Source organism: Glycine soja, chromosome 7, assembly GCF_004193775.1.
Source record: "Glycine soja cultivar W05 chromosome 7, ASM419377v2, whole genome shotgun sequence".
Classification (NCBI taxonomy): domain Eukaryota; kingdom Viridiplantae; phylum Streptophyta; class Magnoliopsida; order Fabales; family Fabaceae; genus Glycine; species Glycine soja.
This window is the reverse complement of record NC_041008.1, coordinates 9,885,231-9,904,239: the sequence shown is the minus strand read 5'-3', so window position 1 is coordinate 9,904,239 and position 19,009 is coordinate 9,885,231. Positions and strand designations below refer to the sequence as shown.

Here is a 19,009-nt window from a genome sequence, read left to right as displayed (position 1 = left end):
TAAAAGCACCATGTCATCCCCCATGTACTTCAGGGTTGTTTGTGCTTCAAAGTCCCATAATAGGTCTTCTTCAAGTCTTTCATACCACCTCAGGTCTTTCAAACGCCTAACTCATGCTTGTCTGAACCACTAGTTGTCATTCATTGGGATGTCCAGGTGTAGCGATGATCGAGACTCAGCTCGCTTGGTAGCTTCCTTGTATGATCCCTTTGGCTGGCCATCTTTGTAGCTGCCTCTGGCCACTACCTCCGTGTATGAGGTCGAAAACCTTGTTGCTTGATGCTGACCTTGATGTGGTCCTTCTTTTTGTTGCTTCCCCTCATGCCTGTTTGGTACTGGTAGTGTTGCTGCCTTCATTGCCTTGTCCCTCCCATATTTAGGTATGTTAACGTATAACTTCAAGCCTCCGATGACAATCTGGTCCAGTTGCCTAGCTAACTCATGTGCATCCTTCACTCCCTTAAATCTAGAGAAATCATATCTCCTGCCAATGCCATTCCTGTTTTTTTGCTTTGAGATGAAAATCTCCCTCAAATCACCCCACTTCCTGAAGCAATACCACAAGTCCTCTTCTGTGATGTCGTCTAAAAATCTTGTGAAGTAGAAGGTCAAAACATCCTGCTTATCCCTCCAGTTTTCTAGTTATTACTTTATTATTGTAATTCTCTATTTTGCTTTATTATGGAATTGAAATATTGAATTATTATCATGTTAAGACTATTATGTATGTATATAATCAAATAACGTAATGGTTTTCCGAAACTCGTTAGACAAAATTTGTATGCTAAAAATGAAAAAGCAGTCGGCAGAAAGCTAGAGACATGTGAAGCAAAGCAACTGACAGAAGTTCATAGCAGAAAAAATAAACTAGACATTATCCAAAATAGTATCATGACAAATCCGATTTCACCAGTTAAAATAGCACTCCGTAGTTTACTCAGCATCTTTATTTTTTTATTTCTTTTTCTTCTTCTTAGTCTCAATAGCAGCCTCTAGTACTTCTCCATTATCACCCCTTTTATCCTTTTTCTTTTTCTTTTTAACTGCTCCATCTTGTTCGCTTTCAACCCCATTAGCACCACCATCCATGGCTTGATCGTTAAGTTCCACCTCCAAGTCCAATTTCCTCTTTTCCTTCTTTTTCTTCTTCTTTTCTGACTTATGATCCTCCAATGCATCACCATTTGTAGTCTCTGTGATCTTATCTACAGCCATATTATCACCATCATCTGTAACGGAAGCTTTATGCTTCTTCTTCTTGGCTTTCTTGCCTGAAACTTCAACTGGTGCTTCTGTTTCCATCGCTGTATCTACAACAATTTATCATAAATCAGCAGAATCCCACTATTACACATGTAAATAGCATATATATACTACTAAAGTTAAAATAAGTTAAGCTGTCCACCATATAGATTCAGCAAAAAAAGAAAAACATGGCAATGAAATCTGAGATATAGTCACAACCAAATGCATATTACTCAAGGGATTAAGGGAACGATCAAGGATGTTGGGAGGGAACTAGGGGGTAGATCCCCCCATTCTTACATTCGGTTTCAACACTTTCAATAGCAGACTTCATGACATCTATGTTCTTACGAGGGGCAACTCCCTTGTCATAAAAATCAAGTCGCTCCTCAACTTGCTCACGGAGTTTCTCCCCAAAAGTAGTAGTACCCCTTTCTGCATCACAGTACAACAAAATCATCCTAACAAGCAATGAGGTACTAAGTAAGGCATAAGATTGCTAAAATTTAAATGTAAGAAACAAACCAGAAAAGCAGTCAATCCGTGAAGCAATTGAACATTTGTTAGCAAGATAGCGAGCTATTCGGCCCTTATTTTTGGCAGATGCTCGACCGATAAAAGAAGAGTGGAATATCAGACCATATTTAGGAGTGTTTCCTCTTGTTTTTAATGCCCTGAATAGAACAGTCAAAAACATTATAAATTAGAAGTCAAGTAACAGCACACAAAGAATTGTGGCGTCAACATTGCATACCAAAATTATCTGCTTTCTTGACAAAACACACAGAAACATGATAGGAAAATTTGGCAGCAAGTGATGGGGGATTTGCATGATGGACAACCATTGCCTCATATGAGTGAAGCAGGAACAATAGTCATAAACCATCACTTATGTTAGAACATCCTCATTTGTGTGGTTGGAGGAAGGAACTTGATAACTATTAAATATGAGCTATTTTTTATAATAAAAATATATTGAAAATATCTCTAAAGATATTTATTTAGTAGTTATTTTTTACTTAAATGATATGAATTGATATTTTTTTTTTTATGACTTAAAGATTTGAAAAGAAAAGATTAAAATAAAAAAAAAGATCCAAAAGATATCAAAAAGATAAATAAGAAAGATTTTTCTTCATTCTCCCCCCTGTTTTGGCTTGTTACTTGTCATCTATCACTCCCTTAGCCTTTGAATTGGAAGTGGTAATGTCTAAAAGAACTAGGAAAGAACATCTCAATATTACATTGCTAGGGATAACGTGATTTTGTTGTGCTTCTACATAGCATCTTTTTACTGAATGTTGTTTATTATTTTGTCTTTGCAAAGTGATTTGGGAGAGAGAATATATAGATTAAACTCTTCAGCGTGAGGGATCCGGGTTGAGCATATTAGCATATGTGAGGTGGAAATTGGGAAAGCATTCAATAGAAAACATCATTAAAATTACATCAAGGATAGTTAGGCATGCTAGGTTCCAACATTATTTTATTCTAAACAAACCCTTAACACAAAAGCCATTGTTTAGTTTTCTTATTATTTTCCCTTTTACCTTCTCTACTTCAAATTTCATCTTATCTTATCTTTGATTCATCTTATCTTATCTTTGATTCATCTTATCTTATCGTTTATTTTTATTATCTTATCTTTCTTTCTCTTTTATCTTCTTTTATCTCTATCATCTTTTAATTCAAATATTTTTTATCTGCTATTTTTATCGTTAAATATTTATCTTTTCTAATCTTTATCTTATATTATTTCCTTATCTTGCTTTTAAATTGGGTTTGCATCAATCTAAATGCAAACAAAGTCTCTGTGGATTCGACACTCGGACTTCCGAGTACTTCACTACTTATCACAAATTGGTACACTTTTGCCAATCGGTTAACAGAACTACATAGATAATTTGTAGCATGTAGTTGAAGAGGTTGAATGATTTATTGTTTTTATGTTATTATTCAAGAAAAAATGCCCTAATAGAATTGTACCAGGAGAAGGTGAAGTTAAGAACCTGAACAGAGCCTTCTCTGCACCAAGAATTTGAAGAGTTGAAGAAGGGCATTTAGCTAAATTTGTGAGGCTACCTGCATGGGAAATTAATCGTGCACCAACAACTTCACCAATTAAAGAGGCCAAATTTGGCGCAATGTCATTCATTTTAGCAACCAGGTAATCATACAACTTCCGCCTGTACTCAGAAAGGTCCATCACCCTTTGCGCAAATTGTTGGACATTAACCAAGTCCACTGGGGACAAATCTTGTCCTGAAGAAAGGTAAGAGAAAGCAGATTAAAATAGAGAATGAGACAAAAGTCAAAAGCAACACAAATACAAGAAATCAAGAATTCTACCCATGGAAGCCTTGGCAGCTTCCACAATCTCCTTTGCTTTATCTTCATCGCCAACTATGTCAGTTAAGGATGAAATCTTGTCTTCGGACAGCTTTGATTTATCCTCAATAAATTTAGCAACTTTGGCATACAGATAATTATCATTTATAATCTTCACCAGTTCTGGAAAATGCCAAGAATACCATTCTCTGCATACAATTGATGAATAGCAGAGAATTGAACTCTTTCGAGTTTAATAATTTCCTTAAAGGAAGAAAACTATTTAGAGTATGAAAATTATAGACTTATTAGAGTATTCACTGTTGAACACAAACTACCTGACTCTCATGGAGAATGAATTAATATCCTTATCAAGTGTATCAAGAAGGAAAATTGCTTGAATGACCATGTTGTCAACACGGTTAACATTGAATTTCACCTTTGCTCTGCTGTAACTATGCCCCAGACCAAGTTGTGCCTTTTCCAAATCCCCGGACTACAGAATTCAATCAAGGAAAAAAAATAATTTAAATAAAATAACTTGCGAAATATATTCCTATACAACACGGTGATTCTGCTTCTGCAAAAACACACGAGGCAGGAGTAAATGCTAACCTTGAGATCACTGACAAACCTATCAAAATGGAGGCGCACACCGCGAAGCAGCTCGGCGACAAACTCATTACTTTGGCAAGGAATTTTAGTAAGTTCAGATATCTGGGAACCAATCTTTGGATCCGATACACCTAAACTGAACTTGGACTTCTTACCTTCCTTAACTTTAGGTAAGTTAGTCTCCAAAACCGTTCTCAGCTCATCAGTCAACAGCCCTGATTGAACACCAAATATAATCAATACCAAATCATCATCATCATTATCATTCGGGACACTTTACGGCATTCTCTTTTGTGAAAAAAAAAAAAAAAAAAAAAACAAGTTTATCATCCCATACATGATCAGTTCATCACCCATGGTCTTTCAACTTAGGAATAAACCATTAATTTCATCCTTAAAGTATTATTGTCTCTCCTAAAGTACATACATTATATAAGTAATCCCCCAAGTATTAGAAATCATGCTTCGTAGTCCTCCAAGTATTGAAACAATAATAAAATATATATAAACTTAGAGACTAAATTGATGAATATTCAATACTATAGAGACTACTTATATAACCGGGGATTTCCTATTATTTACAAATTGGGCTTCCACAATTCGACTAATAAGCAATAACAAGCGAAGGGGAGAGAGAGTGTAACTATTTCACCTTCGGAAACGGCGTTGCACTGTTTGAGAGCGTCGAGGGCGGAGGTGAAGGGGTTGAAGGAGCGAAGCTTGACGACCTTGCCGAACCTGTTGAGGTCGGAAACGGAGTTCCGAACGGCCTCCGTAGTGTGCCCGATTTCGTCGAGGCCGTGCGCCTCCAAGAGCGCGTAACCCGACGCCGACTCGTAGAGGAGGAACAGCGCCATTGCAACCCTAAAACGGAGCAGTGGCACAGTGTGAAGCTGCAAGAAACTAAGGAAAGTGAATTGATGAAATGAATGGAGTCACAGAAGAAGAGGAAGAAGAAGATAAGAGCCCTAAACCCCTTTTTTGCTGGGTATTGGGATTTATTATTTTTAAAAAAATTATATATATTAAATAAAAACAGTTTAAATAAATACATCAAAAATCATGAAACTGTTTATTTCATTTAAAAAATACTTATTTTAAAAAATAAGCTCAAATAAACTACCCATAATTAAGAGAGAATAATTAGGTTTTGGGGGCCTAACCTAAGAGAAGTACTTTCTATTTCAATGTTATATCTGTGTAATTCCATGGATGATTATAAATAAGCCTCTACAAATTTAATTTTTAGATCATTTATAAAAAAAAAATGAGATTATCTATCTAAAAAAAGTGTGTTTAATGAATTTTGAGATTGTTTTTAATTTTAAAATTTAATTTTAAATAGTTTGAGCTTTGTACACTGTGAACCATGTAGTTTTAAGGTGACTACTATATAGGGAGTAAATTTATTGTACATAACGATTTTGATAAGATAATATTGTAAAAACTCTTAATATTTTCAGTGTATACACAATTTTATTCAAATATGAGAATGTCATACATTGCCCAAGACATTGCCATTATGCAGCTCATAAATCTAGAACGTTATAGAGTTACTTTATTCTCCAAGCGTCACACATCTTCCATTGATTCTTGATGTTGGATTCACCATTTCATTCAATGGAGGTCCCATTATAAAAATATGACTAGTTTGGTGAAAGATTTACATTCCATATTGGCTTCTATTTTTAAAATCATTACAGACTACGTTTTCTTCTCACAAGGTAATTCAAGACAAGTTGGCTTTGGATGGTTGTTGCATGGTTTTGCTATACTCAATTTTCTAGCTTATATATTGTTTATTTAAATTTATTTGCTGAAAAAATGTTTTTATTTTAATAAAACAATTAATTTTTTTTATTTTTTAATATATTTGTTTAAATTGTTTCTGGTTAAAAAATTATTTTTTTACTTTAAAAAATAAATCCTATCTACTCCATAGAAAATATGCTTACATAAAAAAATGTTTAAGTTCAAACAAACTCATTCATACAAAAGTGTCTTGTAATAGTAGCATCCTCCTTGTCATATATTTATATGACATGTCAGTTCTTGAAATGAAACTTATAAGAAAATTCGATGTTTATCATATTATATGGAGGTTGTGGACCTTCTAACGACTATAATTAATATCATTTTTCTGTAATTACAGCCCCATTATTTGAAACACTCTAGTTGGTTTCAAGGAATTAGAGTGCTTCTTTCCCACATACCTTGCATGAAGGAAGACTTTGTTGCAATTTTCTTAGTTAAGTTGGGGGTTGATCGATGTATAGGTTCGAGCTTATTTGATTCTTTGATCTGATAATTAATTGGTGGCTACTTGTTGATGTCATGGGAGTAGCTCATTTGAGATTCCAGCTGTTTCTTACTTTCTTCATTTCTTTATTTTCCATGACTTTGTATAATGTATATTATGCAAGTATTACAAGCTACCAAAATTATAATAAATAAGTCAATTAAATAAACTGTTTAAAAGGTTCTTGTCAGATTATTTACTAAAATAGGATCTTGAAAAATTACTCTTAACCCACTCTTTGTTATTGTGTTAAATCTATATAAGTCTTATTAAATGATATAGATCCAATTTTATATTTAGTGGGTTTAACAATTTAATAATTCTTAACATAAACTCATTTAATAATAATTGTTAAAATTTAATATATCAAAGAGTGTTTTTTGCTAACTGAACTCATTGCTTTAAACCTCATTACTATGACTATTTTAACCAAAGGAAGTAGCACACACAAAAAAGAAGAGATTATGTTATTAGTCAAAGACAATGTCATATATTTGGTATCGAACCAAAGATAATAATTACTTGTTTCATGCTTCGCCCAGATAAGTTAAGCCCAACAACTGAACCCTCCGGCTCAGTCCACATTTTGCAACTAGAGACGTTTTATATTTGGGCTTTGCTATTTCTGCTTCAATTTCGCTAAGTTCACTCTCTTACCACTTTTATAATTTCTTTTGACAAAAATATCCTTGATGGAAACCCATTTTTGTTATTGGAAAAATGTTTCCATTGTCTTAAGTTTTTACGAAAAACTAAGATGTGTTTGTGCTGTATCTTGTGACACAAGTCACAACAAAAATGTATTTCTATTGGCTATTGCAAAATACACCCTTATAATAGAATGAAAACACGTTTTTGACCAGAGTAATTTTATCTAAAAAAATATTTTTTAAAAAATATATTGATGAACTTAAAAAATTGGAGGACGTAATAGCAAAGTACTTTATCTTTTATTAAGGTGCAAACTAGTTTGAGTTTTTCAATGCATTCTAGTGATTCCACTATGGACCAAAGGGAGGAGCCGAAATGTTTGAAAACCCAAATCAATTCAAAGGTCGGAATAGCGATGCATTTCCCTCTAATAAAAAAGTTTACTATTTCAAGCTAAAACTTGTATTTAAGTATATTTTTTTAAACAGTTTCTTAAAATTTAATTTTTAAAAAGGAGTGAATGAAGAAAATAAGATAACCTAATAAAGAGCATGGGCAACAGAAAAAATTAAAAGTAAAAAGTTAAACAACTTCATATAATCATCAAATGTTTTTTGAGGTAAGTGATTTGACACTCTCATCTTTTAATTTTATCAAGTAGATCGATCCGTCTTTTAAGTACAAATTACATGCAATGCAATACATAGAAGTACTTTACCCCTTAGTTAAATAAACACTGAATTGTGAAGAAGGATATTGCTCAATATCAATTGGTTAAAAAAAAATCAAAACAACTTAAAAGTTAAAGGTGATAAGGGGAAAACAAAAGTTTGAATCCAATTTTCGATTAAAAAAAAGGCTCTTTTTCAAGATTTTTCTAACTTTTTATAGACTAAGCTCTAAACCTGTCATAATCAAATTAGACTAAAGTCTGCATTTAATTTTGATTTAAAATTAAAATTAAACTTTTTAGTCCTACTTCATCTAACGAATTCAAGTCGGCCCAACCTAGTTTGATACTTTAATTAATAATGTTTAGTTTTTTATTTTAGAATTTGGAAAACAGATGATGATAAAAAAAAAATTCAAATACTACTGTTTTTAATTGATTTTTGTTTTTTGTTTTATTACTCTTAAAAATATAGATGTTTTTCTCGTGTAGTACTCCTTCAATTTTTGTCACTTCAATTGTGATCATAGGATTTTGCACATTATTATATTCTAACAAGCTTTTCGTATATCATACAAATATTTTTAAAATTTAAGTGAAATTTATACATCAAAGTAAATTAAAGAGATATTAGACATTTTTATAATAAATAATAAATATTTTATTTTATTAAATAGAAATAATGTAAAGGGGTGAAATTTTTAAAATTGAAAAAGAGCGATACCATAAAAATAACTTACTTTCAATTAAGATGCACCGTATTTTTTTCTTGGGTCTTTGACCCTCCTTGGTATAAAAAAAATAATATGATGTATTAAAATTTAAATTGAAGAATTATATTTAAATTTGAATTAATTAAAAATTTATTAATTTTCAATTTTAATTTATCTAAAAAAGAGGCTTCTAAAAATACGTCAATATTCAAAATTTATAATTAAATCCAATTTAAATTTAAGTAATAGTGTTTAAAAAATATAAGTTATAAAAAATAGATACAAAATCCAAGAAATGTGACACCTTCTACCCCATATATATATGTACTAATAAAAAAAATCATAATTAATTAAAAGTTTTTAAAACACATTTAAATAAAAAAAATTCAATAGAATAAAAGGTTCACATTCACTTTCTTTTATATCATATTCAAACTTGTCCAAATAAATAATAAAATCATCTCGGCTCAAATAAGATTGTCTAAGACTTCATACAATTAATATAAAAACATATACTTCAATGTCACATCCTATTAGAACATTGTGTCTCGACGTCCTTCAACACAGGGTTCCTTAAACACAAACTTCAAAATCATCACAGGATCCAAATACAAACAACACATAGGGAGTGAGTTATCACATTCCTAACCAATAGAGAGAAACAAGATAACATGTAGGTATAAATATCATATAAACAAAACAAAACTTACTTAAATATAGTTCACGTCATTTCACCATTTTGTCGTCCAACATCACATCACAACACAACACATCTCATTCATTTTCACAATATTCACATACTCAAGGGTCAAAACATAATATTACCAAGTCAATCAATATCGATCAATACACAAGTGTTATGCAACATCTAAACTAAGACTCAATCTTATATGCAATATGGTATCATGTCAGTGAAAGACCTCGTTGGACACCTAGGACTACATGACAAGACAAACCACACACTAACAAGTTAGGTCACTCTCACTACATAAAATCATAGGGCGACTAGTCAGGGTCACGCTGTTTTGCGCGAATACTCCAACCATATGAGATTAACATAGGTTTAAAGAAGCACTCAAATCGGGTGTATTTACCCTAAGGCCTACACTCCGAAGAGTTCGTCATAGTCTCTCCCTCCTGATTCAGGTCCAACCCAGAAAACATTTTTTGCACATAGACTTTATCTATGAACTGTACAAAACACATGACTCCTCAATTATTTTCAAAATAGTTTTAACTCGTCACCCTTTAAGGGTCTTAGCATTAACTCGTCGACCTTAAAAGGTCTTAGCATTAACTCGTCGCCTTTAAAAAGTCTTAGCATTAACTTGTCGCCCTTAAAGGGTCTTAACATTAACTCGTCACCCTTAAAGAGTCTTAGTATTAACTCGTCCCCCTTAAAAGGGTCTTATAGTCGTGTGATTGTACAATTTATAGTTCACAACTTAATGCACATATATATCTCAATCACATACATACTCAATTTATCACATACACTCGATCTCAATCACAATGGTATAATCTCAATTTAACGCGTTGTCACACCTCCTGAATCATATACATTTTACCTATGAACTATGTAATACACACAACTACTCAATTGTTTTCACAATCATTTTAATTCGTCGGGTTCCCACAGTGGATCTCATCACAATACTCGTCGCCCTTAAAGAGTCTTACAATTGTGTGATTGCACAGTTCATAACTCACAACTCAATACACGCATCTCAATACACATTTATTTTACCATTCATCACAGGTTAAATTTATTACATACTCACAATTTGAATCACCGTTTCACAATCTCAATATAACAATTTGTACAAAAGGTTTATCACAACTTGGGGAGTATAACCCCTCAAATAATTTCATACAATTATATCAAAATCAATTAATCCAAAGTATAGGTATAAAAAAGTGAAAAGACCAATAACACTCAATTTTATCAATCAATTCGCATTAGAACATCAATATTGTATTTATAATCATAAAGGAAAAAATTATAATTCAATAAACATCCCAAAATAAATCCCAATTTAATCCTCTAAGGATCCCTACACATGTTTTCATTGGGACATCAACCGGTTCATCAAACATATATAATTCACATTTATAATTATAAGGATAAAATAAAAAATTACGGAAACACCCACAAAACTCATTTCAATTGATCCTCTAAAGATCCCTATACATGTTCATTCTAACTCCAATTGCGATAAACTCATCTCTTACCTCTAAGTGGGTTCACGTGTGCATTGTGACAACAATAACGACATTTCTAATGATTTCCCGAGATTCCTCAAGTTTTTCCTTTTATTGCTCTGATAGGGTTCCCAAACATCAAAGAGAAGAAGGGATTGAGGCCTCCATTTTGTATTACTTCGTGCGATTAAATTTTCTCTCTCCTTGAACATTATATCACAAATCCCAACGTTGAAGATGTACGGAATTGAATCTTTAACCACATATCAAAATTTCACGACAATCCAACGGTTAACGAGTCTGGGATCGTAATTTTACTAAGACAGTTTTGGGTTTCTTCGGGAAAAGAAAAAGTTGCAATAAAAAGGGTTTTTCTCTCAACTCCAATATATTTTCAAAATTCTCAATGATGATAATGTTCAGAATTGAGTGGCAAATCTGGTGCTCAAATTTCACGATGATCCAACAGTGAATGAGTTTGAGATCGTCGTTTTTCTGAAATGGTGGTATGTGAGAAAATGAGAGGATTTTGAGAGGAGCAGAAGGGAAAATGAAAGTGGGAGGGAGAGGAGGCATAGATGCCCCTATTTATATCTAGGGTTTTCATAACCTATTATTTACTTTATTTATTTAAATAAAATATTTTTTCCTCTCAAACCATTATTTTAATTAATAAAATTATTTCTCGTTATTTATTTAATTACAAAAGTCTCATCAATTGTTATAAAAACTTTATTTATTTTAAATGAAAAACCTTTTTAATTTAATTCACGAAAAATGAGATGTTACAAGAAAAGTCAAAGATATCATGAAAAAGATTTTTTTGAAACAATTATCTATTTTTAACATTTATATTATGTTATTATAAATATATTTAAATATAGATTATATTTTATATTTATAATTTTTAATTTAAATTAATGGTGATATTAACCATAGACAACTATTTTAGAAAATCTATTAACATTCAACTTAGTGATAGATGTAAAGAAAGGTAGATTGTTTGAAATGTGATATAGGATTATTTTAAAGTATTGAAAATTTATTTTAAAAAATTAAATTGAAAATAAGAAATATTATTGAAAGAAATAAAAAATAACAATTTTTAATATATAGGATAGGATGAGACATGCGTTTCAATGAAAGTAAAAATAACTGTTGAAAATATTTTCATTAAAGAATAACTTTTAAAAATACCTTCATTCGAGGACGAAGATTTATAATATAAAAGTTAATTAGTAGATAAGGTGGAAGAATGGATTAGTGGCTAGTGCTCTTTTAGAGATTTTTGCTTAAATAGAAAGAATTAATGAAATCACTTATTCCTTCAACATGTTGCTTTTCTTGTTTTTTAAATTACCGAATAATATTTTCAAAAAATAAAATTTAATGTTTTAGTTAGGTGTCAAATTTTAAATCCGTGAGGGAGAAAGAGAGAGGAAAAGGTGATTGAATCGTGAATGAAACTGATTTAGACAGTGTTAGGTTTTGAATATTTCCAATAAGTAGTGATCATAAGATTCAAGAGGAGTATTATTGAATTGGAAACAAGATTCTATTTTACAGCTCAACAGTCAACATACTCTTAATGGATTCACCAACCAAAAAATATTTGTATACAACCTAACATATGTATCCGCATTCCATTTTATTGTAAAAGATATGTTTCATAAAAACAAAAGCAAAACAATTAAAATAGAAAAGATGTAAGAAAAATGTTAACATGATACAAAATGATATTAGTTTATTACACTTTTTTAGGGATACTTGATTACACAAATTTAAAAATAAATTATAACGGTAGAATTTTTTATTTTTAATTAAGAGTCCTCTATGTATATTATATATGAAAAACAATCATACACAAATAAAAAATAGTTATTAGGCTTGCCTTTATAGTAAAATAGTTTTTGTTAAAAAAATTATTAATATAGACATTATGTGCCTATGTTAATTAATTAACCATATGATATTAATTATATTAAAGGATAATTTTTTTGGTATTGATAAATTTATATATACCACTATTATAGTATAATATCATATTGGTAGTGTAAACTCGCAGTATCTATTAAATTTATGTTAGTTAAAGATTATATCAATGACAATAAAACTTAACAATACTAACAGTTTTTTTTTGTAAGTATATGGCATTGTTTTATTGTCATATCAATCATGGTTTTTTTAATTGAATAATAGTTATGAACATTTCTAAAAGATAAATAAAAAGGACAAAAAAAGAAGAAAGAATATTTTTGAATTCAATAATGCTAATGTTAGTTACATTAACCCAATGCAAATGTTCCAAGGCATGCGAGCTGTATACTGTGCAACATCACATAAAGAAAAGTCTTACCTTATTGCTAAGATTTGTGGTGGCCAAGTTGCTTCCCACGCACTTGTCAACATGCTTGTTTGATTCCTTTCATCTTCACCTTCTTGTTTGTCTCTTGAAAAAAGAATTAACTAACGCATGCTTTATAATTAGGGTCAAAGAAGAAATAAGGAAGTTAAGCATGGCTTGTCCATAATAGCCTCTTAAAACGACTTTTGAAACGCGTTATGATTGTACTTATAAAAATAATGTTACTAACTTGGGTCATAATCGTGATTATTTGGTCTGTTGATGAATGTTTTGGGTGAGCAAGTTGATCAATTGTCCCCTTGATAGATGCGACACTTACTACAATGTTTGGCAAATAATGAAATTTCCAAGGAGATAAGGGTATGGTTATTCGGTGAACCTCTGAAATACTAACAAATTTTCCTTTAAATCTTTCAAAATTCCAATCACCAAAATCCAAGAATGTGCCCTAATTATAGTAAGATCTTGTATTGAGGTTCTTGTCGTTGATGCATGTTTTGGAGTATCACGTAGATATGGGTACCAGTGCGTGCGTGACAGCAATGCCTTCTCACCAATCCAGTTGGGAGAAACAGCAAAATAGATGTATATTAAAGTTAATTTGGATAAGATATGTTTTTTATAAATAAAATACGTTTAAATTTAAATATTTTAATATATTTTTAGTTTTTATATTTATTACAAGGGGCTTAGTTTTACTCCTCCGCTAAAGACTAAAAAGTAAAAACACATTTTTGGTAAGCTTGAGTTTGACATAATTCATAAATACAAATTTGAATCTAGTTTTAAATGTTTAACAAGTTTAAAAGTTTGTTGATTTGAAGGCTCAATAACAATGACACAAAAAAAATTTGTTTCTCTAAATATTTACTATAGTGATGTTACATTTAATCTACCATCGATTATGACTATCACTTAAAAAATTATAATAGTCAAGATCATAATATCCTTCATCAAATCATGTTTGACTTAAATAAGTATGGCTTATTTAAAAATTTAACATCAAATACTATTTTATAATTGTCATAGACTACATTTTAGGTTTGACTTGATCATTCTTAAAGCCTAGCTTAGTATACAAAATGACTTGCTAGGAGTTGGACTTTTAAATAGGATAAGTCACATAAGTAAATTTTTACTTTCACTTGCTAGGAATCATATGGACCTTATATTTTTTATTGTTGTCATTGGCACCATTATCACTAACATTATAACTACTCAACATTAATGATGTCACTGCTAATATTACTATCATAATTATTGTTGACATTATCATCATTATTGTTATTGTTGAAAATACTATTTATGTCATCATTATTGTTGTTGCATCACAATCAATATTATCATCATTAAAATTATCATTGTTGTTATCATTGTTATCATCATCATTGTCACAACAAACAAACAAACCCTTAAACTAATTTTAGCATGATAGAAACTTTAAAATGAGCTTATTTTGAACTTAAAAATTAGAGGAAAAAATGAGAAAAATGTTTGAAATGCATTCTTTTGAACACATTCTCTTTTGGTTTAAAATTTTTTTTGGAAATGACAAAATTTTGTAGATTCAAATCATATTTAATGAATATTTCTCTTAATTTTATAATTTAAAATAAATTTCAACCAATAAAAACTGTGTACTAAAAAGATTATGACAAAAAAATATGTTACTAACACTATTCACAAACCTAAACTAATTTTAAAAAAGCTAAAATAATTGTAACTTTTTTGTAACTTACAACTACCCCCCTCCCCAAAACAACACATATTAAGTTTAGTTAATGTGAATTATAAATGTACAAATACACCAAACATTACACTCTCCTCTCCTTTCTCATTCTCTCTCTCATAATTTCTTACTGGTATTATATTTTCTCCATTTCAAAATAAGTTTAATATGATGAACTAACAATATAAAATACTCATAATTCATGATTAATATAATCTTTAAACTGACTATCATAAAAATTAATAAATTTATTATATATAATGAGTTGTGAGTGAATAATAAGATAAATTTTTTTACCTTTTCAGTGTATAACTTTTTTTCTGATCAAAATTTTGGTTGTTTTATTTTTATTTTCTTCAAAACTTTGATTGTTTTACAATTTTAATATATGTTTCAATGTTTGAGCAATTTTTTTCCAATTACACTTATATTATCAAGTAGTAAACTAAAATACCGAAGTCAGGATTTATGATCGTAAAATTGATTGACATGTTTAATGAAAAGTGTACTAATAGTACTATACATCATGATGTGGCCACTTTACAGCCAAACAAACAAACAAGTATGGAGACATAGCAGTGTAGAGGCCAATACAAACGTGGAAAACCCACAAACCATTGTTTAGGTAATGGCCGACCAAGCACAAGTTAGTGGGAGACAATCAAAACGTTACCTAATTCTCTTTCCCTCTCTCACACACTCACCCTTCCTTGCCTTTCTTTTGCAAGATGTAGTTTACCTTTGTCTTCGCATATATAAATACTAAAAGACGTTTTTATAAAAGTGTAGTATTTTATTTTAATTTAGTTTCAAATAGTAGTATATCGTAATTTTAATAAATTTAAATTTAAATATATATTCTTATTTGTTCATTTTATATAATACATATTAGCCTGGAGTTTATTAACTTAGTAGTAGTAATATTCCATTGTATTGAATCAAAAGTTTAAAATGTATCACAATATTAGTAATATCTTATTTTTATATGTGTAATTTGGCAATTACCTGCACCTTAATTAACTAATTCATAAAGCTACTTGCTTCTCACTCCTATCCTTTCATTTATAATTCATGTACTACGTACCTTTTTATTTTTAGTTTACAGCATATATATCCTATACAGAGATGGGTACACAGTTTATACTTTATATATACTCCCAGGCGCATATTTTTTTTTCTTTTTTGTTTGTTATACTTTTGTAACTTTAATGTTATATATACTTTTCTACATACACTTTTTATTATTATTATTGATTCAAACAAAAGTTCAGAAGAATTCGTCAAATTTTGGATATGGATTCTCTCTATAATTGAAAAGCAAAAAAGGAAGAATAAGTGAATATATAGTACTTTCTGAAAAAAGTGAGTTAAATTGTTCTCTTCTTTTCTCTACCGTTGGTTAGAAACTAAAATTAATGAGACTTAACTGCAACTGTACCAAAAAAGAGACTTAATTACAAAATTTAAAAATTAGAAGAACCTCATTTTTTTCCGGATAATTTAACTTTTTTCAAAATCAATTTTTTTTTTAGCTTTGATAAAATAAAATTAAGCATTAGAAAAAAGCAAGATTAGTACACACTCTTTTTAAGCGAGTTATGGTAGTTAAATAATGTGAGGCGACCGAGTGTAGTGCTTCAAAACAATGATAACAATTTTAATTATGATAACTAATATTAAAAATATGTGGGGCATACGATATTAATGACATTCATAATGACGTAATTAAATTTGTTTCGTAGTGCCTATTGACAAAAGCTTAAGCATTTTAACTTGTTCCTTGAAAGTGAGAGATTTGGATAAACAGGAATAATAAAATATATAATTAGTAACCAAGTAAAATGAGAAACATATCTGAAAGAAGTCAGGTTACACGTATGTGTTATTCTTCTGCATGGATAGATCACTAGCTAGCTTCAAAACCTTTGTCGTTTTCTCATCAAGCCATTATATATTTGGTCACGATATACAAATGCTAATGAAAATGAAAAGTTATCTACCATTCTGGCTTTATGTACACATTTTCTTTTAGTTTTTGTCGTCCTTCACATCTAGTGCGTATAGTTAGTTCCCTTTAATTTCCCAAGTTTTAAGGTTTCTAATTAATTAGTTCTGTTACATGTGAAATAATGGAAAGAAATTTTTTAATCATTTATGGGACACAGATTTTGAGTTCATTGCAAAATTAATAAACAAATATGTAGCTAGCCAAGGTTGGTAGGTTTAGTTTAGCTAGAGAGAAGATATGAAAGTGTTATCCAATATCTATTATGCTATATTATGTATTTGGCTGTAGCCCGCAATATCTCTGTTTGAAGGCATATAAATAATATGATGATTCCTAAATAATGAAAGTCTCAATAAATTAGAGAAAATGCCTTTTTGATCATACCAAACCATTAATTAGGAGTACCCACTAAATATCAGGTGGACCACTACTCATCACTTTACTAATGACATCCTCACTATACGATGATATGACATGATTCACTGCCAAAGAAAAAAATATATTTATGCATAAAAGAAAAGATTTATGGAAGTGTGTATTTTTGTTTTTTTTTCCTTTTTGAAATGAACATGAGTAACTATAATTTAAAAAATAGTAATATAATATAATTTTTAAGAATTTTTATAAGCTTATAATTTATCACTTTATAAAATAAAATTATTTTTTAAATATTCAATATATATATATATATATATATATATATATATATATATAAAAGTTTCTCAGACATATTTCTAAAAACTAACCATCAATTAATTCAAGTGGTATATCTTTAGTTTTTTTAAAATAAGCCATTCTCATTAATATTTTTTTTTAAAAAGAGTCTCATGTAATTTAAAAAACAATATCTGAAGAATAAAATTTCTAATGTAATTTTTTAAAAAAATTTCCTGAATTCACATATTATATGGATTTGTCGTGTATTACGATAAGCTGTATACAGTGTATCTCATTGATAAATGATTACTTCGAGAAAGCTGTTTTGGTGTGGAAACATCACATTCACATATACTTCTTTTGTGCGCATGATTTGCAAAACCCAAATAAAACAAAATTCGTAAATATTTTTGTTCACGTACAATACTGACACTGTGATCACAATAAGGTGTAACGAGTGTCGTTGCTTAAAATTAGTAAATATTTTGTATATTACATGAAAAGAAATAGTTATGTACACAGGTGTTCCACTCCAGTTTAATTTAATTTTTAGGTAAAAAATCATCTGACATAAAATAAATATATCATTCGATTTTGATATAATATCAAAATCAAATCAATCTTTTATAATTTGTTTTAATTTGATTTATTAATTTTTTTTAAAATATATTATCATAATTAAAATATATAAACTGATCTTACATATTTATTATACTATATTATTTTAAAAATAAATTTATATTTTTATTATTTTTTTAATATATTTCAATTAAAAATTATTATTTTCACTTAATATTAATATAAAATAATATTATCAATTTTTTTATTATAATAATAATTTGTGTATCATTTGATTTTTAATATTATTTTTTAACACTAGTAGTATATCATTTTTAAAATAATTTAATACAAAAGAAAATATGTATTTTGATTATAAAACAAAAAAATTATTTAATATTTATTATTAATTACCATAATAAAAAATAATATAATTAGAATATGAGGTTTATTTAATTTTTTATAGCAAGATTTAAAAATTGAATTAAACTCTAAAGTATATTATTTTTAAAAAAAAAAATTTAATGATTTTTTATTTTATTAGATCAATTTAATGATTTACAAGTTGGATTTTCAACATCCCCTAATTATATAGACACTATCTAACACAACACTTTTTAGACACATTTAATTAACATTATCAAAAAAGAAAGAAAGACATTCAATTAAAATAAAAAATAAATTAAAACTGATTTTTTTTCTCTCCCTTTGAACTCTTCTTTTTGCTAGTTATCTCTTCCACCCTCTTCTCTTGCTCCTCCTACCATGGAAACTGAACAAACCACAACACCACTGCACAAGTCACCAATGTCCGTCCACCATGACAATATCCGTCATGCACCGGGGGCTGCCTCCCTCCGGCCGCCGCTATTCCTATAATTAAGGTTCCTCGCTGTGGTAAATCCCTATGCCACTATTCCGATGAGGTCACTTGCTGCGGCACCATTAAAATTTAAATTAAATAAGATT

At 29.5% G+C, this 19,009-nt stretch overlaps 1 protein-coding gene across 1 annotated transcript; it reads right to left on the bottom strand.

Moving 5' to 3' along the window:
• Positions 1–752: 752 nt before the first annotated feature.
• On the bottom strand, positions 753–5,189 carry LOC114418679 (nucleolar protein 56-like). Its single transcript, XM_028384147.1, has 8 exons — positions 4,841–5,189; positions 4,189–4,403; positions 3,912–4,069; positions 3,595–3,782; positions 3,255–3,507; positions 1,771–1,919; positions 1,546–1,680; positions 753–1,310 (listed from the first exon to the last, which is right to left on the bottom strand). The coding sequence occupies exons 1-8, from the start codon at positions 5,043–5,045 to the stop codon at positions 955–957; spliced, it is 1,659 nt and encodes a 552-aa protein (XP_028239948.1). The 5' UTR covers positions 5,046–5,189; the 3' UTR covers positions 753–954.
• Between the last annotated feature and the right edge of the window lie 13,820 nt (positions 5,190–19,009).